The sequence below is a fragment of the Dama dama genome, chromosome 25 (genome assembly GCF_033118175.1).
Source record: "Dama dama isolate Ldn47 chromosome 25, ASM3311817v1, whole genome shotgun sequence".
Lineage (NCBI taxonomy): Eukaryota > Metazoa > Chordata > Mammalia > Artiodactyla > Cervidae > Dama > Dama dama.
Genome location: NC_083705.1, coordinates 17,705,582 through 17,729,827, shown reverse-complemented (window position 1 = coordinate 17,729,827; position 24,246 = coordinate 17,705,582). Strand labels below are relative to the sequence as shown.

Here is a 24,246-nt window from a genome sequence, read left to right as displayed (position 1 = left end):
ACAGGGACAGGGATAGATATGAAGGAAAACGGAGGCAAAACTACGATCTGAAGTTATCAACTAGATGCTTCATGCCTCTTGATGAAGTAACAGAGTGGCTGAAAAAGCCCCCTGATAAATCAAAATGTCAGCACTGACTTTAGGTCATGATCGTCTACCTGAGCAAGACTCAGGCCTGGTGTCAGATACTGACAGCAGGGATGTATGGAGAGAACGCATGTGAGCTTGACCCACACTAGTTAGTTTCTGAGTAACTAGTTTTCTCATTCAAAAATGGGCTAATAGTACTTCCCTCACAGGCCTGCTGGAGTTGGTGCTCAGGGCCTCCTTGATGGATGTTTGTTGTTGTGGAGGTCGTTTTTATTACCATAAATGCCACAGTCTGATGGAGGAAGACTGAAAACACGTTGCTCATAATCATAGTAGCTATGTCGTTGTTGTTTAGTCACCAAGTCGAATCCAACGCTTTGGGACCCCCCCAGGCCTCAGCAGTTATAAAGACAACGAAAGCCCCTACCTCTCCCTTCCCTTACTCTGAAGACAAAGAACACACCACATGATCCTAGAACATTTATTTCCACAGGTTCTTGATAAAAGAGCACAATCCTGTATAAGACTATACAGTACACATGAGGGCAAAGTTACATAGCAAGCCACGACTGTGCCGACACCTTCCACAGGGAAAGCCCAGGGAGGAACTTTCCACCTTCTGACAGTTTTATAATCATTCGCATTTCCCGCGCACTGCAAGCCCCATCCCACCTCTCATTTTCTCCAGCCTCTAACTGAAATGTGTGTTCATAAGTTGTACATGTGTGTACAGAAGACTCACTCTACCTACTGGATGGGAAGTTGAGACAACATGTTGTAAGTCACCCCAGCATGGTGGGGAGCCAAGCTAGGGAGGCTGCAGAGCCAGGCCTAGCTCTCTCCTCCAAAGTTTCTACATGCCACTGGGGTCTCTCAAATTCGAAAGCCAGAAGGTCTTGTGTCTGCTCCTGTACTGAACTTCTCCCAGTTCAGGTCTGGGAAGGGCAAGCTCAGAGGAGAGCTTGTGCTTAAGGAGACCAGGGAGGGAGATCTCAGCACACACAGGCGGCATCGTGGGGGGAGAGAAACCTTCAAAAGCTTGTGCTTGAGACTGGATTCTTCAGTCACGTCTTCTCCCGCTATCATCAAGTATCAGGGACTTTCAGGGCTCAAAATTGATCCCTGTCTCCCAGGAACTCCACGACAAGCCTCAAGAGCCCTTAGATAAGGTACTTAGCTGTGGCTTCGGCCTGACCACTTGTTACTTTGGTGCTTCCACAGCCTTCCGGGCACCTGGGTGGGTGATTATGTCGCTTGATATGTGAACAACGTGGCTTCAGTACCATGGGGGTCTGCTTTAAGAACAGGAGACAATGGATGGAGGACACTGAGGCTGCTGTCACCATGAATCCTGAGACAGGGTCTGGGAAGGTCCTGTGGGGTCTTGTTAGGCAGCTGCCTTTGCTGCCCTTCGAGCCTCATGCTCGAGCCTGGCCTTTTCCCTCATCTCCTTTTCTCTCTGAATCAAATTTGCCAGCTCCAGATGCCACTCCTGCAGCTTCTGCTCATAGGTGGCGATATCCTCAGCTTCACAGGTGGGGAGCTGCTCCTTCACAAGCTGGGTGGTCAGGGTCAGAAGGCTTTCGGACTCAACTTTGCCCAGAGCCTGCAGCTTAGAATGTAAGGCCTGTTGGAACAAAGGGCAAAAAACAAAACAAAAACAAGGAGATGTGGAAGGGGCAGGAAGGTGAAGAATACAAAGAAGAGAGGAGAGATTAAGTCATTGCAAAATCTGCACATATTTTGCTCACAGGACAAGGTACTTTACTGGAAGCCTGTCACGCTGCCTCTCATCCAGGCATTGACAGCTTCTGCTCTTTGCTTTCAGCATAGCAATTCTGCTAAGATGCCCCACATATGATTTCTTCCCCTTCACTCACACACATTAAATGGAACTCCATATGCTGTGATTCTCTGTATAATTTGTTTCAAACCACAAAGACTGCACAAGTATAATGAACCTCCATTTCCTTTCTGACCAAGTAGCAAACCCCATGAACAAAGGACCCTAAGATGCAAACAAAATGATAGATGCAGCTGATAAAATGGACTGAACCTGTCCACAGCTCTTCCTTTAGAATAACTGGGATCAATGTTTGCCTAACTAGTTTTCCTTTCACCAGATGGAAGTCACGTCAAGGCTTTCTTACTAATGGCATACTAAACAGCTCCCATGAGTGCTTTCGCTATTATAAGCCTCCCCGTGCTGTGCGTCATGAAAGGTCAGCCTTGACATTCTGACTGCTTATGGTTCCATCTGAAATGGCAGCTCTATTTGGTTGGTATTGTAATATTTCTGGAGGAGTAAAGTACTAAAACCACTAATCTACTTAAGTGCTTCAAGATGTAGATCAGAGACCCACTTATGGCCCCAGATTTAGCATATACCACATACCCCATGTTCCACAAAATAAATGCGATTTACTGGCATATGTGATGAGGCCTACTCTAATAGCAGGGGCTGAAAGGTAGGAAGGGTCCATGGGCTTCAAGGAGCAGCCAGAGGCCTCATGTGATGGTTCAGTCATATGAAAATAAGCCCCAGATTACCTGGGAGTAATAAAAATCAGGCACCAGGAAGAAAGGAAAGTGTCTAACACACAGCAAGCAGTCAAGAAATCCTGGTCTCTTTTCTTTTTGTGAATTAAAAAAAAAAAAAAGGATTGTGGAAGAGCAAGGGCTAAGAATTTAATGCAAGCACAGATTTCTATTTTCTAAAATTAAAGATATAAGAAACAAGGAAAAGGTTGTAAGTTTTAGAAGTGGGCAATATGAATATGGTGAATGATAACCTATGGGGCTAAGCAGAGTTTTTTGCTTTTTAGCTTTTCTAAACTTGCAAAGTTAGGCAAAGTTAAGAGGAAACAACAAGTATGTAAATTATTAACATAGCCGCTAATTCTCTGTGTACCCTGAAAACACTGATTAACCTTCCTTTTTCAGTTTTTAAATTATAAAGGAGGGGAGTTGAGCAATGACCTTAGAGAAGTACTGGGAACAACAGCCAAAAGTACCAGAATCCTCCTTAGAACATGCGGAAATAGATTTCCCAAAGCTGGTCCCATTCCTGCAAAGATTTAATGTGGCAGCCTGGCCAGGTGTATATCCCTCTGGACCAAAAGGACACCACCCTGGGTCAGCGGGGGGCGGGGGGGAGGGGACGGGAGGTTTTCTGCTTCACACGATGAACTCTCCTTCAGGCAGCACAGTTTTTTGCTTGGCTCTAGACAGACGAGAAACACAGCAAGGAAGAGGCCAGGGGTTTAAACTGAACATGGCTCTTCCTCCCTGACTCTAACCTCAGAGCATTTTGCGACACACAGTTGAAGGCTACTAACAGCAGCCTGAGTGCCACAGCTCCTGAAAAACAGCAGTGGGAGCCTGCTGACACTGTCCGTGGAGCTCAGAGGGCATTTCCAGGAGCCTCAGTGCATGCCACAAAGCCGAGCCAGAGAAGATACCTGCATTTCATCTCCATCATACTCAAATGCGGCTTTGTGGTTTCTACCTAGGTTTCTGGAGATCGAGAGGGTTCAATCTCCAGCTCCTCTTTGCCCAGGGCTGCAGTCAGGTGCTTGCTATGGGAAGGAAGGCTATTTATTACCCACCCGTCAGAGATGAGTGGTAGGTAATGATATGCTGCCTTAGGGAACAAAACTGTGACCAATTCGCTCAAGTACAAAAAGGGGTATAAAATTTCCATTTGTTTCAGATCACTTCCTGTGTAAGGAGATAAAAATGTGATTTCTGATGACAGTTTTCAATGCCCTTCTGTGCAATACTGATACATGAAAAGACTGCGTGTCTGTCTCCATGGTGGAGAAGCACATTTAACACATAGCTGAGGGGACTCCAGCCTGCCCTAACTCACCTCATACCGTTCCAGGTATCGGGGAAGCTTGGCCCGCTCGGTTTCCTCCACGTCCAGCTGCTCCATCAGCTCCTCCGACGTCGGGCTCTCCTCACCTTCCTGGGGCTGCTCCTCTGGAGACTCCTGGGCCGGAGCAGTCAGAGCCTTCAGTGCCCTGTCCAGCACATCCAGCTGTGGAGCAGAAAGGGGCAGAGACTCAACTCCCTGTGGCCCTGAGAGCACTGGGGAGGGAGGCTGGAGAAGGGGAAGGGAGGGAAGCCTGGGACCTAAAAAATCGCCAGAAGAGTTCTCTTATTAAATTACAGAAAACAGAAATGGTTATGTAATTTTACAGTAGAAACACCTTGTCACATGGCATGGAACACTTAGTACAAAACAAATGGAACAATAAGCAAACTCAGAATTGTCTGTGTAAGTGAATCAGCAGAGTGGCTTTTGATTTCACTTTTAATCAGCCAAATAGGAATCAAGGAATTATGCCCGATGGGCAATGAAGTAACACCCCTTCCATGTCTTTCTTCCTTAATTGGTTTGGAATTGGAAGAATGGGAAAGAAAAACCACTACAGACCACAACCAACAACAGGCCATTCTGAAAGTACAATAAAGCCTCTGAATCTAGGCGGGGGCCTCCTTCAGAGAAAAATTCAACTCACAGGACATTTAGAGATTAGGAATCAGCCAATCTATATAAGCTGCTGACAAAGACCAGACAGCACACATGAAATTTGTTGTAACAGGGGATTTCTGTGACTTAGAAAGTAAGTAAATTATGAAACAGAAGGTTTCTTTTCTGTTTTGACCCCTCTCCCCTACCACCTTCATTTTGGGGCAACCTCCTTTGAGGAGGGCCTGATCATCAAGAGATGGGACAGAAATGGCCTCAAGGCCAGCATTAACACCTGTGTGAATACCAATTAATTCTGTCCATGTCAACTCAGAACAAAAATCCAGAAAATACTCCAAGGCTTTTCAATGCCACTAATACATTATACCCAAATCTGACACACATCCCATTCAATGCTGACATCTGAATCACATTTCTATGAAGTCAGAAGACAAAGAATGCAAGTCTGACTCAAACTGCAATAAGCATCTCCCTGGCAGAGCATCTATGTCTAATTTTGTGTTTCAATCACTAGTACTGACTATAGTAGGGTTAAAACATGAATATATATTCAGAAATGTGTATGCTTTGGTATAAATGTCTCGCAGAGAACATAATGACTCACTAGACATCAGTATAAGGAGCCAGTAAAGGGACCAGACTTCTGTATCCTGAGACCAAAATGGAAGCCACGGGGTGAGATGGAGTGATTGGGTCAAGGCAAAACAAACAGCTCAAAGTCAACTTTCACACACTGTTAACGAAATAACTGATGTCCTTTGAGGCCTGACTCTGGCTACAAAAGCTGCTTGAACAGGAGTGAGCACAATGGCTCCCTACCGGGCATAAGCTTGCCACATGCTTTCCCATGGCTTGAGCTAAGTCTAGGAACTTTGCAGAATGAAGAGTCCGAGGTGACCAAGGGGGATGAGCTTTGAGGCTGATGGGAGGACAGGGTCCTAGTCTGGGCAAACTGAAAGACTTAGAACTCTGAAAGGGACACCTGGTCCAGACCTCCTCAGCATCATGCATTCACCACAGAGTGCCTTAATGGAAAGAAAGAAAGATGGCACCATTTCTACTGCCTAAACTCATTTCTTGAGAGTTTAGGAAAACTCTGACAGGTAGTCAGTCTCTCAGGACTACATGAAGATACAGAAATGCCAAAAGTAAAAAATAAAATCTTAATGTCTCTTATGCTTCTACTGAGATTTTACTTTGGTGGTGGTAGTGGTGGAGGGCAATAAACAGTATTTTATTGAACTCAGTTTGAATTTCTTGGGAGACAATAGTTTTCCTCCCAGACAGTGAAGTATAAAAGCAACGTTAATCTTATTTTCTAGTGCTTGTCAGTAACACTGAGAATGTTTGTGGTTTTTTCCATTCCTTTTCAACTGAGTAAATACATGAATCTATAGAGATAAAGAAGGTAGGGCTGGGGGAGACAATGAAAACAAATCCAAAGCTTGACTTACAAGGGACAAGAGATGCTAAATCCCCCAGAATCAGGGCTGGGAAACTTACCGCTTCCCTACACAGCTTCCCATCCTCTGGGGAGGAGGCCACTTTCTCCATCACGCGAAGGGCTCTGTCGAGGTAGCCTGGCTGCCACAGAAGTGGCATGTTATGGTACACAGCCCGCAGCCCCTGCTGCAACTCCACCTTCCCTGTGGCCAAAAAGAGCAATGAAGAAGGCTTAGCCGTGGCTTCCCACTATGTCTGAGGCTGAGGACTTGAACACAAGTGAGTACTCAGCTGGCAGCTCAAGAAATGGAGGATCATTTCAAATCTCTACTAAGACTCATCCCATCCAGTGAAAAAGGATATTTCAGATGGATGATGAAAAACGTGGTCAAAGTCAATGTACACATTTTTCAATATAAACTTGTATGGACTTTTTTTTTTTTTTACTCTTCCATTTGGACTGCTGGAGACTATCATGAGGGCTGAGGGAAATTTACAGGGGTCACTATATCTGCCTCTAATAGTGTGTGTGCATGCTAAGTCGCTTCAGTCGTGTCCAACTCTGAGCGACCCCATGGACTGTAGCCCACCAGGCTCCTCTGTTCATGGGATTCTCCAGGCAAGAATACTGGAGTGGGTTGGGTTGCCATGCCCTTCTCCAGGGGATCTGCCCAACACAGGGGATGAACCCATGTCTCTTACGTCTCCTGCATTGGCAGGTGGGTTCTTGACTGCTAGCACTACCTGGGAAGCCCGCCTCTAAGTGGAGCTACCCTTATAAAACAAGTCAAGCAACTGAAATACTACTTTTATTTCAAGACAAAATGTTGCTCTAAAAAAGAAATTTCACAACTTTCTTACACTGAAAAATCCTGTCAACATCTGACAACTTTCCTTGCCAGGAAATGTTTGACATTTTTCAAAATGCTCCAAAACAGTCCATTGACTGTCCTTATGGGAAAAAAAAGAAAAGAAAATTTCACTTTACTCTCCTTTCTTTTAGTTGAGCTGCATCAGTATTTAAATTATTAAGTCCTCGTCATCCTTGTGGGTCTCGGGACATGAGTGTTTCTCTTAGAACCTCAAACAATCATAACTAGAGCTGAAGATGTGGCTGGCTGACAGCAGGGTCCCCCAGTGAGGAGTGGGGCTGTCTTGGGATTCCAGGGGGATACAGACATTCTCTGAACTAACGACCAAAGTCACCTTGAGCTGCCAGGTATTAAGTCTACCTTCACTTATCTTTCCCTGGAAGGAGGATTTGGGAAAGCTGTAGTGGAACATAAACAGACAAAGCTCATCAGGTGACAGCTAATTTTAGACCTTTAAGATACTTGGGGCTGGCTGCAGTCACGTTCCGGGAAGCTGCTTATGTCGGAGGTAAATGAGGCTACACCGCACATGCCACACTGCGAGCAGGGGGCTCTGAATCTGATGCTGCCAGATTCGAAGCACTCAGGCCTCTGCTCAGAATCAGGAACAACAAAGCACATTTTCTCGGCCCTGACAACTTCCTGGACAATTCATGCAGTGAAACAGCTCTGAGTGCTCCTCTGAAGGTAAATGCAAAAACTTGTAATTAATATCAAAAGTAGATGGTAAGAGAAAATGATTTTTCTTCTAATTTCCACAGTATTATTTTATAATATTTTATAAAATATATTTTAATCTCCAAATCATACAAGGAACACCTATGCCTCAACAAAAAACTAATAAACTGATTTAAAAACGGACTAAGAACTTGAATAGACATTTTCCCAAAGAAGACACACAATAGCCGATGGACATGTGACAAGATGAGCAATGTCATCAAGCTTCAGAATCAAAGTCAACAGCACAATATCCTCTCACACTCGGCAGGACGGCTGTCACCAAAGAGAGAAAACCCAAGTGCTGGGGAGAGTACGGAGGAACTAGGACCTCTGTGCACTCTTGGTGGGAATGCAAGATGGCACTAACTGCCAGGCAAAACGAAAGGGAGTGTCCTCAAAAAAAAAACAAAAACAAACTGTCATATGAGCCAGCAACTGCACTCCCGGGTATTTATCCAAAAGAATTGAAATCAAGATCTTGAAGAGATACTGGCACTCTAATGATCTTGGAAAAAGTGATTTTTAAAAAGGGTGGTCAACTCTTTTGTTAGTCTGAGAGTAGCCCAATGAACTCCTCTGAGTCTGTTTCTACCAGAATCAGCACCCTAAATGCCACACTACATTTCGTTGGTGAAGACCAACTCCAAAAGCAGTCAAACTGCTGTAACTTAGATGCTTTTCAGAAAACAAAGCTAACAGGCAGACACAGTATATGATTAGTAGAAGGCACTTTCCCAAATGCCTATCTGCTTAGGAGAGAGCATGGAAGGCTAATGAAATAATATGAATTTTAATTAACTCTGTAAAGCAGGACACATTTGATGCACACTTAGGTTGAATGTTACGTGCTCAGATCTGTTGAGAGCCAAGGCCGCTCCTCCAAAGGCCCTGCCCTCCTGACTGTCTCATTTAATGCAGTCGGGGCTCTAAAGCAAAGCCAGCCGCCCTGTGCGAGGCAGTCACATTGCACTAGCGAGTCCCTCTCTGCTGTCCCAAAGTGCTACTGGACATGCTCTCTGCATTCCTCTTCCCTCACCTGAGAACAATGCCGACAATATGCATTCAATATTCTTCCTCCTGGGCTTGGGTTTAAAGAGACAGGAAGATCTTGTTAATACTGGGAAACAGTCTACCGGCTGGTTCTCCCAAGTGAGGACCAGAACTTTCCTTTCTTTATCCCTTCTTCACACTGCTTACCACTGAATATAATCAAGAGCCATCAGAACTAGTTCTCACCTTGCCAGTGGCCAGAGGTTTTTAAATCCCACTTTGTTGTCTTACCTAATAACTATAAGGCCATCAAAGTCCAGTTTTATGTCTAAAAATGAAAGCTGTATTGGAATTCCACAAGTCTAAATCAAATTATAATTTTATTATAATTAAGACGTATAATTTTATTATATTAAGAAGTAAAGAATGAATCAGTTCCTATCTGTGAAGAACAATGTTAGTTAAGGACCTCCAGCTTACCAAGAAGTGCATAGCCATACAACTGGGAACTCAGCCCCACCGAGTTCTTCTGTTTCAGGCCTGGGAGTAACAGGGAGGCACCGAAGTTCCTCTCCTCTTCCCACTGAAACAGAATACAGCAGGTCATGGTGCAGCCAAGCAATGTACACTGTATGCAGAAATGTGAGCGCTAATGACACAAAGGCAAAAAGAATATGCTATAATATTAGGTAAAAGAAACAAAATAATCATACTAAAGCTACATGATAATTCTGATTTTGTAAAGAAAAGATATTCATGTTTGATAAAAAATGCAGAATAGAAATGCTCAATATGTTAACAGATTTCTAGGCAGTTAAATTACAAGCAATTCTGGTTTTCCTCTTTGTACTTCTCATTCCTTTCTGAATCTGGGGCAGTGAATAACAGCTCCTTTTACAATCAGAAAAGCAAAACTATTAGAGCCTACTCTGGATCAGCACCGCCTCGAGGCGATCAATAAAGATTACCCACGCTGTTGGCTCTGTACTCACATTGCTATGACGCGACAGAGCAGACTTTCTGAATTTTAAACAATTCAGCAATAAGACTCCTACTTCACAGTGTTCAAGTAAATACAACTATTAGACTGCTTTTAGACAGATTTATGCCTTTTAAAAATAAATTAGGCAATCAGAAACACTTAGTGATCACTTCTTTCAACCCAGGGTGCAACATTACACTTCAATAAAGTTGAAGCCTTCTGAGACATGGGGAAATGGGGGGCAGAAACACGAGCACTGCTGGGGCTGCTGCAGACGAGCGACGGCGGTGACGGGGCCCACTGTAACCGCAGGCCCGCGGAGCGCCCTGACCATCTCGGCGCGGCACTGCAGGAGCACATGGCAGCCTGAGTCTGTGTTCTGGCTTAGAAATACAGAACGCAAAGCTGAGGCGGCCCTGCACTGGTCAGAGACTGAACAAGGTGTGCAAGCCACACCTGCAGTCAGGTGTAAGTGGGGCACCCCTGGTGTTAACGGGCGCCAAAACCTCTTTCTTGGGAATGACCTTTGTGCACTGCAATGCAAGTGCAATTTCTTAAGGTTTTACTAAACCTTTGAAACAAGCAAAGACCTTGGGAGAAAAACAAAGCCTCCCCAGGCGCTTCTGCAGCACACAGAAGAAAGAGAGCTGGTAATTAAGGAGGTCATTTCACTTTCAAAAGCAAATCACTCACAGCTTTGATTTCCCTCCACATAAACTGCATGAAAAGGGGCTCAGGGAATAATAAATATGGAACCTTAAAGATGTTTTTTTGTTTTCTTTAGGGAAAAACATGATCCATAGTATCAGGATGAACTAATGAACGTGAGGTATGCCACAGGCTATGACATTCATTTCAGAAAAATAAAACACACCATAAATTTTTTACAATGGGGACTAGGCTAGATGATCTTTGCAGTTTCCACCCAAAGCAGTATTTTTTGATGTTACATTTGAGGTTGAGGGCAAAGTCTGTAGGGCCAGACTGCCTGGCTTCACCACCTATGTATGAGCTTGGCCACTATTATGCAGTCTCTCTGTGCCCTCGTGTTCTCATCTTCATGGAGTTGAGAGGACTGAATGAATGAATAAATCTAAAACACCAAGAACACATAAGTGTAAAGTAAGTGCTATTTAAGTATTAGCTACTGTTATTACTGCTGTGACTCTTAGGGGAGCAATAAACAATTGGAGAAGGAAATGGCAACCCACTCCAGTATTCTTGCCTGGAAAATCCCATGGAGAGAGGAGCCTGGAGGCACACCACTTAGTGACTAAGCAATAACAATGAAGAGATGAAACCAAAATCTGGTATTCTCCACTGACCCAGAGCACCTCAGGAAAATACTGACACAAATTAAAAACCAGTATTTAATACCTGAAGCTGTGGTCAAAGCTAGCTGCCTCACTGCTTCATTGGCATCCAGTTCTCACTGATCATCAGTTGCCCATTTCTGAATGTATGAGGCACAGCATAGCTCCTGTTTCAGAATGTACATAAGGACTTTCACTTGAGATTCTTCCAAGCGGAAGAACATTCAATTCCACTTTGTTAGAACCCAGGACCTAAAATGTGTGGGTGAACACTCATTCCTGGCTGTGCCGGGTCACAGGGCTGCACACCAGGTATCTCTTCCTAGATGCTGAAGGCAGGGCTTTCCTCTGGCCCCCACATCCCTACTGAGCAGCTGCTACTGGCTTCTCTAAGGCTCTCAGTACTGTTTCAAGGCAGGTCACTTACACTGAAGTCTGTCTTCTTTGCCAGGCACTGGTACAGAACATAGAGGGAGAGGAGTTGGGTGGAAGGAACTTCAAAAGCTTCTTGCATCATGATCTCAAAAACCACAGATAAGGCATCTGACAAGAAGATCAAAGTAAAAATGAGGAAATTAGCTTAGGTAACATCATCAAATCTGTATTTAACTATGCATGCATGTCAGGAAGCATTTAACAGGAGGCTTCCCGTGTGCTGTTATGGATCTGTCAGGAAACCTTTGGCCCTTATTAATTCCTGAATATTCAGGAATTAAGAGGAGAGGCACACCTTTCCTGGGGCTGAGGAATCCAGGCATTTCCTTTGTTAGTTTCTCATTATGGTGATAAGTACCCTCTTCTCTCTTTAATAGGGATCGCCTTGGGTTTTGTTAAATCTGGAATTTTAATCTTTATCTTTGCTGAGAATAACTACAGTATATGTGCCCACGCCATGTTGATTAAAACACCTTTGCTCCATCAGAGCTTTGGTCCCCGTGTCTTTCTTTCTTTCTCTCCTCTCTTTCTCTTATCTCTCTATTTCTGGCTGATTCCCTGGAATGCGGAAGCCGGCTGCGTAACCCAGGGAATATTAGCCTCTTTCCTTCTTTCACTCTCTCATCGTTGACCCCGGACCACCAGGTTCCGGTCCATTAAAGGACCAACACATGCATGCATGCTAAGTCACTTTAATCGCGTCCAACTCTTTGAGACCCTATGGACTGTAGTCCGCCAGGCTCCTCTGTCCATGGGATTCTCCAGGCAAAATCCTCTCCAGGAGGGCTGCCATGCTCTCCTCCAGGGGATCTTCTTGACTTAGGGATCACACCCATGTCTCTCATGTCTCCTGCATTCGCAGGTGGGTTCCTTACCAGCAGCGCCACCATAAGCACTCAAAAAGTGAGGCATGATAGAAAAATACAAAGAATCATGAAGTTAAACATGGGCTGTGGTCCCAGTTCTTCTGTAAAGCAGGTCTTTCTCCTGTCTTTAGCTTCTCTTGTACATACTGCCAGGTATTAAATCAGGTGCTATTGTGCCACTGTTCTCGAGGACACAGGATAAACCACTTGATTTCTCAGTATCATCTTCATGATGACAAAATACCATTTGTCCATCGACTTCACAAGATTGTTGGACAGTCCAACAACATAATACATATGAAAATGCCTCATAAACTGTGAAGCAAATTTAAGGCAGCATATCCATCAGCTGGAAGAGCTAAGGCATATAGAAAGGAGGCAAATATATTTTCCAGGTCACCCTGGTAAGAAGAGATGGAGAGGGCTGGGCGGAATGCCCCACTGTATGTTCTGGAAACTTCTTTCTGTTTTGGAAAAAAGGATGAATGCTAAAGGTAATTTTAAATCCCAGGTATTACTTCAAAGACAGAAAACTGATGACTACAAAAAGGACAATCAGGTTCAATTTAAAAGAGTTGAAAGAATGGAAAGGAAATGTGTATTCATAAGTCATAAGTCCCTGAGCTTAATACAGTGATTCTTGTTTCCACATGAATGCTGATCACAGGAGACCAGATCTTGAGCAAGATTTGATTTATTTCCTCTCAATATTCCAAAACACAAGCAGAAGCCAAGAAATTCAAGTTCAAATAATTTCTTTCTCTTATTATTTGTTGTTAAATCAGAGATGCTAACATTGGTTTAAAAAACAGTGCCTGCATATAATGTTTTGAATAACAGCTGCTCTGTTAAACGGCTTTTGCATATACTCATAAGAGTTAGCACTCATTTGTAGCTATTGCTAGCCAGCTGGTTTTCTATGTGTTGTCATGGTTCTAAATGAGGTCAAATGCAAGAATTTCTATATTCTTTTTGTAAATGGGTAAACTGAGATGGACAGGCAGACCAGGGAGGAGTCACCCAATAAGTCAGAAGCAAAAAAGAACCTAAAAGAGATATAAACAAACAAACAGTCCCCTACCCTACCAACAAACCAGTATTTTAAAAGAACAAGTTAAAACTATAGTTCAAAAAAATGTTTTGCCAACTGTTCAATATTGAATTCAAAATTACACATGAATAAATAAAATTCATCTCTAATTTATATTCATTTCAGTCAGCTTGGGAAGTGAAATTAGATTGACCTATATAAGATCTCCTGTTCCTCCATAATTATTTATGTACTTTGATATTTCCCATTTTAATAACAAAAGTATAGTATTTTCTAATTTCTTGCCATAAACAATAATAATCTTCATCAGAACTTTATTTAAAAAAATTCTCAACATTATTTACTCTAAATTTAGGGGGGAACCCCCAAACTCCTTTTACCCTTCCAACATTCCCTTTAACAACAGAGAGGGGAGAAAACTGCTACTACATAATTTTCCAGTGATAAACTACTAAGAATTTTAAAATCTGATGTTCACAGAGAATGGAAGATGAAACATGCAAAAGAGAATTATCTTTTAAAAATTAATTTTAGTTCAATTTAGGAAATGCATGCTTAAAATGGACAAGAGACATAAGCATTTAAAAAAATAATGTACAGCAAATATTTTTAGGCAGTCAACAACTCCAAGTCTTATGAAAGGGAAGAGAAAGCAGAAAGGTCCTGGGTGCCCAGCTTAACCACTGCATCCCGATGCAATGGAAAAGGCTGAGGGTGCTGGTGTGCAGGGACGAGGGATGTAACTCAATGACAGGAATCAAGGTGTCACAAAAGCATAAATGACCACCAGTCCATACCTGTGTTCCTAAGGTAGTGACTACCATAACACAGGCAAGGTTCAGAACCAAGACTGAGGATGAAATGGTGGAAGGGGAAGCCAGAGTGTATCTTTACACAATGGCACAGCCTCCTCTTTCCTTCTTCATTGTCTGTGTAGCCGAGAGCACCAGCGTGCACCATCCTTCCCCATCCACGGAGACTGGCAGGGCTCCATGTGACTGCTCTGGAGGGTCTGCCACAATCCCCATCTTTCCTTGGTCCCCCACTTATTGCAGATGAAGGTAAGAGCCATTTCAGGTTAGTTCCATGGAGCCACAGGATTTTGGGCGTAAAGAGATCTCAAGAGATCACCGATGCACTTTGTTATTGTTCAGTTGCTAAGTCCTGTTTGACTCTCTGTGGCCTCATGGACTATAGCACGCCAGACTTCCCTATCCTTCACCATCTCCTGGAGCTTGTCCAAGCTCATGTCCACTGAGTTGATGATGCTATCTAACCATTTCGTCCTCTGTCTCCCCCTTCTCCTCCTGCCCCTGATCTTTCCCAGCATCAAGGTCTTTTCCAATGAGTCGGCTTTTTGCATCAGGGGGCCGCAGTATTGGAGCTTCAGCATCAGTTCTTCCAATGAATATTCAGGGTTGAGTCCTTTAGGATTGACTGGCTTGATCTCCCTGCTGTCCAAGGGACTCTCAAGACTCTTCTCCAGCACCACAGTTCAAAAGCATCCATTCTTCAGGGCTTAGCCTTCCTTATGGTCTAACTCTCACATCCATACATGACTACTGGAAGAACCGTAACTTTGACTAGATGGACCTTTATCGGCAAAGTGATGTCTCTGCTTTTGAATATGCTCTCTAGGTTTGTCATAGCTTTTCTTCCAAGGAGCAAGCATCTTTCAATGTCATGGCTGCAGTCACCATCCGCAGTGATTTTAGAACCCTAGGAAATAAAATCTGTCACTGTTCCCACTTTTTCCTCATTTATTTGCCACGGAGTGATGGGACTGGATCCCATGATCTTAATTTTTTGAATGCTGAATTTTAAGCCAGCCTTTTCACTTTCATCAAGAGGCTCTTTAGTTCCTCTTCACTTTCTGCCATCCTTTAGGGTGGTATCATCTGTATATCTAGAGTTGTTGATATTTCTCCCACCAATCTTGATTCCAGCTTGTGATGCATCCAGCCCAGCATTTCGCATGAGGTACTCTGCATATAAATTATATTTAACTTATATAGCAGGGTGACAATATACAGTCTTGTCATACTCCTTTCCCAATTTGGAACCAGTCTGTTGTTCCATGTCTGGTTCTAACTGTTGTGTTTTGACCTGCATACAGCCTTCTTAGGAGACAGGTAAGGTGGTCTGGTATTCCCATCTCTTGAAGAATTTTCCACAGTTTGTTGTGATCCACACAGTCAAAAGCTTTAACGTAGTCAATGAACAGAAATATGTTTCTCTTGAATTCCCTTGCTTTTCCTATGAGCCAACAGACATTGGGAATTTGATCCCTGGTTCCTCTGCCTTTCTAAATCTAGTTTGGACATCTGGAAGTTCTTGGCTCATGTACTGCTGAAGTCTAGCTCAAAGGATTTTGAGCATGATCTTGCTAGCATGTAAAATGAGCACAACTGTATGGCAGTGTGAGCACTGCACTTACTTCAGAGATAGGGAAACAAAAGCCTAGGGAGGTAAAACGACTTCCCTTCACAGGGAGCATGCTACTCTCTCCAGTATAAGATTTTATGCTTATACACTTCACATGCTGTAACAACTGCGATGTAAGTAAAACAAAGTTAGCAAATTGTGCTTAAAACAAAGTCAAGCTAATAGCTGAATTAATATAACCTTAACTAGCTGTGGAAGCTCAGGCAGCTTTATTGCATTAACTAAATTCACTGTCCTTTGCCCAAAGAGACATGAACAAATAAATTTGAGAAACTCATAGGAAAGAAGACCTGGACAGAAGTCTCCTATCTGGCCACCTGATAAGGTCAATCAACTGCGCATCTATTTCTGACTGAAAAAGTGATGTACAGATGTCATTAAGAAATGAAAAAAAAGTAAAAGTGCCTATATTTACTTCCCTTTGGGAACTGTAGATCCATTATATATGGATCTGGGTTTGGTCTCATACCTTTGTAATTTTCTTTCTTTATGAAATGATCCATCAGTAAGTTAAATGTATAGTTATCTGGAAAAATACCATACTGGACCTGCAATGAAAATAAAAATAAAAGTAAAATAAGAGAAAAAATTCATGAAGTTCAGTTTATAATATATGCCTATGTATTATTCAGGAAAAAAATTTGTTCCCATTAGCTTTAAAATATCTGACTATCATTTTACAGCATCTGTGACAGTGAAATAGAAGCTGTGACTCATGCAGTTTGGTAACTGGAACTGTTGGTCAGGGTGAGAAAGTTGTGAGTGGGTGTCTGATATAAGACACCTGACGTGAAAAATAAAGCTCAATTCTAACACCTCATTATAACTTAAAAAGCCCAAACCAAACCAAGAATATAAAACACAACCACACTCCACTGGTTCAGTGATTCTTTTAAAAAAGTATGAATATCAACACAAAAATGGAGTCCCAGGAGAAGGCACACATTAATCACACTTGCAGCATTTTCTGGTCCTTAGAGTGCTTTTCTCCCAACTTTATTAAAATATAGTTCACTTGTAACATTGTGTGATTTTAAGGTGTACAACATGATCATTTAACATACATATATATTGCAAAATGATTACTACAACAAGGCTAGTTAACACATTCATTGCCTCACATAACGGCTATCTTTTGGTGGCAGTGGGGATGAGAATATTTAAGATCTACTCTCTTGGCAACTTTCAAGAATATAACACAGCACTCTTAACCACAGTCATCATGCTATACATTAGATCCTCAGAAATTATTCATCTTTGGAAGTTTGTATCCTTTGACCAACATCTCCCCATTTTCACCCTCCTTCCCCAGACCCTGATATCCATTATTCTACACTGTTTCTGAGTTCTTTTTCAGATTTCACACATAAGTGAGATCATGAGGTATTTGTCTTTCTTTAACCAACTTATTTTACTTTGCATAATGCTCTTAAGGTTTGTCCACGTCGTCTCAAATGGCCGAAGTTTCTTCTGAATGGCTAAATATCCCACTGTACATGTATGCATAGGTTTCCCTGGTAGTTCAGATGGTAAAGAATCTGCCTGCAATGCAGGAGACCCAGGTTCACACCCTCTCCCCGCCCTACACACATTTTCTTTATCCATCCACCTGTAAATGGACACTTAGGTTTCCATGGCTTGGCTGTTGTTAATAATGCTTCAATGAATGTGGGGTTGCAGGTATCTCTTTGAGACAGTGATTTCACCCTCCTTTGGATATATACCCAGAAGTGGATCTGCTGGACCACATGGTATTTCTATTTTTAATTTCTTGAGTGATCTTCATACTATTTCCCATACTGGCTGTACCAATTTACATTTCCATCAACAGTGCATAAGGGATCCATTTTTGCCCTATTCTTGCCAGCATTTGTTATCTCTTGTCTCTGAGTTTTTAAAGACCCAAGAAACCTGAGATTTTAGTGCCTTCCTGTGTGATTTTCATGCACAATAAAGTCTGACTACTAATCATCTAAACTGGTTATATACTTATTTTAAATTCTTACTTCAAAAAAAAAAAAAATTCTTACTTCAGTAGGATTACTCACTCTCATCAACCACACAGAAATATCTGAGGAATTTTTTTTTCCAATTACACCTATCCTCCTTGAGGAATTCTGATAATCCTAAACCCAAGTTGTCAGTCTCTGCTGAACTGAGTCACTATTACTAGCAGACTGTACAGAATGCCTCAAATGTGCTGAAATACCAAAAAAAAAAAAAAAAAAGTTCAGAAGCCACTGTTTTAAAAGTTGCATCCCATGGGCAGTGTTTAAATTTATCAAAGCAGTCATTTGATCTGCGATAATTCCTAAGGCAGGGTAAAAACAAAATATTTTAGAATGATAAATCATTAAAGCTGGAAGGAAGGAAACTTAGGATCCTATCAATTGGTCAGCGATTCTCAATCCTGGCTGCAAAAATCAACATGTAAGCTTTAAAAAGACACTGACGAGGTATGAATGGGCAGAGCACAGATATCGGTTGGGGCGGTGGGGGGGGGTGGGCAGTGAAAGTAGCCTGTAATACGGTAATGGTAGATGTGGGTCATTATACCTTGTTCAAAGCCACAGAGTAAACCCTAATGTAAACATGGACTTTGGGTGATTTATGTTTCAATGTAGGTTCATCACTGTAACAAATGGTTCACTTGGATGGGGAATGCTGATAACGGGGGAGGCATATCCTGGCACATGCGGGGACAGGGAACATATGGAAAATTTCTGTACCTTCTGTTCAATTTTGCTGTGAACCTAAAATTGCTCTAAAAAATAACATCTATTTCAAAAAAAAAAAAAAATTAAAAAAAAAAAAACCAGTTTAAAAAAATACCAATGCCTAGGCTCCAGAAAGACCAATTAAATTAGAATCCTGGGGGTGGAGAAAGCATCTATAATTTTTAAAAGCTTCTTACATGACTCTAATGGGCAGCCAAGGTTGGAAATCACTGATTCAGTACATCTCACTTGACTTAGAGCTGAAAAAACTAAGATCCAAAAGAACAAAATTACTATTTGCCTAAAGTGAAAGTGTTAATTCATCAGTCATGTACGACTCTCTGCGACCCCATGGACTGTAGCTCACCAGGCTCCTCGTCTATGGAATTCTCCAGGCAAGAATACTGGAGTGGGTAGCCATTCCCTTCTCCATGGGATCCTTCCCAATTCATGGATTGAACCCAGGTCTCCTGTGTTGCAAGCAGATTCTTTACCATTTGAGACACCAGGGAAGCCCATTTGCCTAAAGTTAAGAACAACTGGTAGAATTCATGGTGTTATAGCTTGGGTCTTCTGACTCCCTGTCTGGTATGTTTTTCACTAAAAGACTAGTAACAATAAAAAGATAGAAATATTAGATTTATCAGTGAACCTGCTTATCTACTTTATCAAATTATAAGCTTCCCAAGGGAAAGGATAGGATGCTGCCCATTTTTGTGACAATGCCGTATCCAGCTCAACATCTCATACACAATCTGTCTGCAACGTGTATCAAGTTAAACCGGTAACCAAGCAAGTCAGAGGAACAAAGGCTCCCAAAAACAAATGTAGTATTTCTTTTTGAGTTAAAAAACAGAAGTTTCAATGACACTACAGATATAATACATTTCCAGAGAAATATTATTAAAGTCTTGTTATGGGTCAAACCAGGATTGCAGCTTGGGATTCACAATAACAACGTTCACAATAATAACTTTTGTTTATTTTGTCCTTATTTCATACTACGAGGAGAATGAAGACTCAGCCATTGGGGAATCTGTAACATTCAGAAAAACCCAATTGTAGGGGCTTCCGGGGCTTCAGGGAAGAAGTCAGGGACTCAGGAAGACATGTTCTGAATAAACTAGGAAGTCTGTCTTTTCAAAAATGTGTAAGAGATATGAAAGCTCTGAAGACTGTACTCTAGCAAAATGGTCATGTCTTTTACGCTAAACATCACCAAAGGCAACTAGGCAAAACCCCCAACACTTGGGGATCAAGAATGAAATGACCACCAACAGAGTTTCTGTGACTAGATTACTAACTTTTTCCTTTCACCTCTCCATTTTAAAATCACTATGCTTGGAAAAGCCACAGCTACAGGAATCTTTATTTTTAATGTGCTGATTAATTTATACCAGCTCCATTCTAAAAAGATTATCTGAGGGCAAATAAATTTAAAAGCTATTTCTTATACTATTCTCTGTGGTACTGTAATGGAACATGTAATGGTACAGACACCATCTTGCCTAAACTGAGGAGAATAAGCTGCAAATGCCAGCAAACCACTCACCTTATTTACAAGGGTATATAAGGCTTTGTCTTGGGCACCATATTTCAGACACTGCCTAATCCAGGTGTGGATAGTCCAACCTCTCAGGTACCAGCAGTTGGGGCTGTGTCGAAATCTAAATAAAACAGAAGAGAAAAAACTGATTTTAACTCTTAGATGTCAATGCCAAAACCCATCTTCCATCAGTAGGTCCCCCTCTTAGGAATTTACAGATGATCATAAAAGTCATGAAGGCCAACAGCTAATAAAACTTGAGACTAAAACTCATTAACATCTGAAATGGGAAAGAGAAGGCAAAAAATATAATAAAAATACTATGAAAATTTTATTACTTATTTATAGTCCCTAATTCAACATCTTGTTTTAATACGAGATTTATGAAAAATGATTTCAGGAATATGCTCTACTAGAAGACAGATATGGAAGCTCATTGGAGAAGGAAATGGCAACCCACTCTAGTATTCTTGCTGGGAGAATCCCATGGACTGAGGAGCCTGGCAGGCTGTGGTGGGTCCGTGGGCTCACAGACAGTCAGACACAGCTGTGCGACTGAACGACAACAATGGAAGCTCATACTTTAGAGTTCTAAAACAGATGAAGTAAAAAAAGAAAACTAGAGTACCACAGCAATTTTAGAGGAAAATCAGCTTTGAGTTACACTGCTATTTCTTGTGGCACTTAGGAGAGACTGAGACACTCTTCAGTGAATTGAAAGGAAAAAAAAAAGAGCAAAATTTAGCACTCAGGCCCTTCAGGATACATGATCATGCTGACTTTCTCACAGCTCCATTCCAGCACTTCAGTCTATCTCCTCGTGCTTCCTGCTGCTCCCCACATGGTTTTTAAAGGCCTAAGCTATCCAAGCTGAGGTGTATATAGTACCAGTATTCCCACAAAGGAATGAAACTTGAAAGTGAATTCAAATGCTAGTCTTGCCCCGAGTTGGCACACATTAGTTGGAGCAGCTTTTGCTTGCTCCTGGGGTCTTTGTGCCACAGGCTGAGTGACAGGGGAGACAGGAGTGAGGAGGCCACATAAAGGGCTGTGCAGTCTATCTGCTTATCTGTTTTGACCCGGACGGTTCCTCAAACATCATCTCATATCAGTTCAAGTCTGCACCTTTTCTCTGAACCTTCAGGAAGTGGAAGCTGGTCAATCTCTGGACCCCACAAAATTAAAAAAGTCAATTTGTCTTCTTATTGTAAAAGCAAAAGGCAAGACAAAAACTTAAAGTGAAAGAATTTTGTGCCATATTTGAAAGTTGGGGCTACAGGCTAATACTGGGGGTTTTCAGAGGCCAGTTATTCAATCTGGCCACTTGCTATTTCCTGCCATCTGGTATTGGGATAGTTTCCTGCTGACTAGGTTTTCTGCCAAAGTAAAAGCTGAGAGAAAGAGAGCAAGTGAGAAGTAGTACTTAATTTAGGCTGTTTATTAGTGATCTGTTGAGAGATTTGACAAAAACGAGATCTGAAGATATTTTTTAGATTGAGTGATGCAGCCCTGTCTAGTCCTTGAATGCTTTACATCTGGTTGGAAAAAGTTTTTCTCACTTTATCTTTCCTTACAGTATTAACCCCTTTAAAAGCAGAAAGATAGAAATATGTCGAATTATGTTTAAGATGAGAGTGACCTGGCCAGAGAAAAGCCATTGTATAAGCGCCCTAGATATGGTCTAATGAGATCTTCTGCATAGAAATGAAAATATATCTTTTAGTATTTCATGCTTTCCTTCACATTTTAAAAACAGTAGCTGAGCTAATTGAGCTTCCTTCCTTATTACTCTGAAAAATCTGAGATTTTAAGTGTAACAGTTAAAAGCTAATTTTATTATTATTATAATTTTTAAAGTCAAGTGAAATACCAGTTGTATTGCCTAAAGATGGTGATGCTTCCTTGGTAGCCTGAAGGCTTCCTGGACAGCAACCAGGGGGGCAGGGGGGTGACTGCCTTGTTCAACATGGATTCCTCGGTGACTGACACAATTTGTGGTCCATGATAGGTTTTTAACAAATAATAAGAGCGCTTTAATCAACACTGATCATTATGCTAACTTCTATGGTATACTGCAGAATTATAAATTCCCTGTTTGGGCATTTATAATCTCATTACAAAAATAATGCCTTAGGAAGCATCACTACGAACAAAGCTAGTGGAGGTGATGGAATCCCAGTTGAGCTATTTCAAATCCTAAAAGATGATGCTGTGCAAGTGCACTCAATATGCAGCAAATTTGGAAAACTCAGCAGTGGCCACAGGACTGGAAAAGATCAGTTTTCATTCCAATCCCAAAGAAAGGCAATGCCAAAGAATGTTCAAACTACTGCACAACTGCACTCATTTCACACACTAGCAAAGAAATGCTCAAAATTTTCCAAGCTAGGCATCAACAGTACATGAACTGAAAACTTCCAGATGTTGAAGCTGGATTTAGAAAAGGCAGAGGAACCAGAGATCAAATTGCCAACATCCACTGGATCATAGAAAAAGCAGGAGAATTCCAGAAAAACATCTACTTCTGCTTTATTGACTACACTAAAGCCTTTGACTGTGTGGATCACAACAAACTGTGGAAAATTCTTGTGGAAAGAGATGGGAATACCAGACCACCAGAGAAGGCAATGGCGCCCCACTCCAGTACTCTTGCCTGGAAAATCCCATGGATGGAGGAGTCTGGTAGGCTGCAGTCCATGGGGTCACAGAGTCAGACACGACTGAAGCGACTTAGCAGCAGCAGCATACCAGACCACCTTACTTACCTCCTGGAAAACCTGTATGCAGGTCAAGAAGCAAGTTAGAACTGGACATGGAACAACAGACTGGTTCCAAATTGGGAAAGGAGTACCTCAAGGCTGTATATTGTCACCCTGTTTATTTAACTACTTAACTTATACGCAGAGTACATCACGCAAAATGAAGGCTGGATGAAGCACAAGCTGGAATCAAGACTGTCGGGAGAAATATCAAAGATATGCAGATGACACCACCCTTAAGGCAGAAGCAAAGAGGAACTAAAGAGCCTCTTGATGGTGGAAGAAGAGAGTGAAAAAGCTGGCTTAAAACTCAACATTCAGAAAAAACGAAGATCATGGCATCCGGTCCCATCACTTCATGGCAAACAGATGGGGAAACAGTGGAAACAGTGACAGACTTTATTTTCTCGGGCTCCAGAATCACCACAAACACTCCTTGAAAGAAAAGCTATGACAAAACTAGAGAGGGTACTGAAAAGCAGAGACATCACTTTGCCAACAAAGGTGTGTCTAGTCAAAGCTATGGTTTTTCCAGCAGTTATGTATGGATGTGAGCTGGACCATAAAGAAGGCTATGCCCTGAAGAATGGATGCTTTTGAACTGTGGTGCTGGAGAAGAGTCTTGAGAGTCCCTTGGACAGCAGGGAGATCAAGCCAGTCAATCCTAAAGGACTCAACCCTGAATATTCATTGGAAGGACTAATGCTGAAGCTCCAATACTCTGAAGTATGCGAAGAGCTGACTCATTAGAAAAGGCTCCGATGCTGGGAAAGACAGAAGGCAGGAGGAGAAGGAGAGGACAGAGGATGAGATGGTTAGATGGCATCACCGACTCAACAGACATGAGTGTGAGCAAACTCCAGGAGATGGTGAAGAACAGGGAAGCCTGGTGTGCTGCAGTTCATGGGGTCATAAAGAATCGGACTGAGTGACTGAACAGCAGCAACAAAAATAACACACTGGGTTGGCAGAAGAAAGCTTGTTCAGGCTTTTCTGTGCCATCTTCCAGATTAATCAAAGTGACTTTTTACCTCATATAAACCAGTAACAATAATACAAGGGGCGGGGACATGAATGCTAAAGATAAAAAGCATCCTGCTAGATGATACAGAAGCTTTTGATCATAGTGGTTGCTAGGTTTAGTCTATTTTCCCTTCAAAAACAAAAAGTTGTCAATTACCTCCTTTACCCAAAACTATTTAAATCTCATTTAAATCTAATCTGCTTTAGGATGTCTCCAGTGACTACTAAAGTTATCTCTTTTCTTTCTGATGGGACTTTAAAATAAACAGCACAATGATCATACCAACCAAACACCTTTTTCTCTTATTCACGATCAGCAGATCATTTTCAGGCTTTGAAAGAGTACCAGAGATTGACAGGATCTAGCTACAGACCTTCAAAGCTTAGATGAAAATTTGTGTACAGCCTTTCACTAACCTTCTGAGGCTAACTTTAATAGAGAAACAGAGAAGTCTTTTCTTCTCAAATCTTTTGTCACACTTTACTTCTTAGAAGC

General features: G+C 41.9%; 1 protein-coding gene across 1 annotated transcript in view; it reads right to left on the bottom strand.

The window, feature by feature from the left end:
• Positions 1–557: 557 nt before the first annotated feature.
• Positions 558–24,246, bottom strand: part of MRPS27 (mitochondrial ribosomal protein S27) — a 100,209-nt gene continuing 76,520 nt past the window's right edge. The window contains exons 5-11 of the mRNA XM_061129578.1: positions 19,975–20,089; positions 16,175–16,253; positions 11,336–11,451; positions 9,094–9,196; positions 6,092–6,234; positions 3,962–4,132; positions 558–1,717 (exon numbers count right to left, since the gene is read on the bottom strand). Coding sequence (XP_060985561.1) covers positions 1,478–1,717; positions 3,962–4,132; positions 6,092–6,234; positions 9,094–9,196; positions 11,336–11,451; positions 16,175–16,253; positions 19,975–20,089 — 967 coding nt within the window. The 3' untranslated portion in view covers positions 558–1,477. The remainder of the gene's footprint in view (positions 1,718–3,961; positions 4,133–6,091; positions 6,235–9,093; positions 9,197–11,335; positions 11,452–16,174; positions 16,254–19,974; positions 20,090–24,246) is intronic.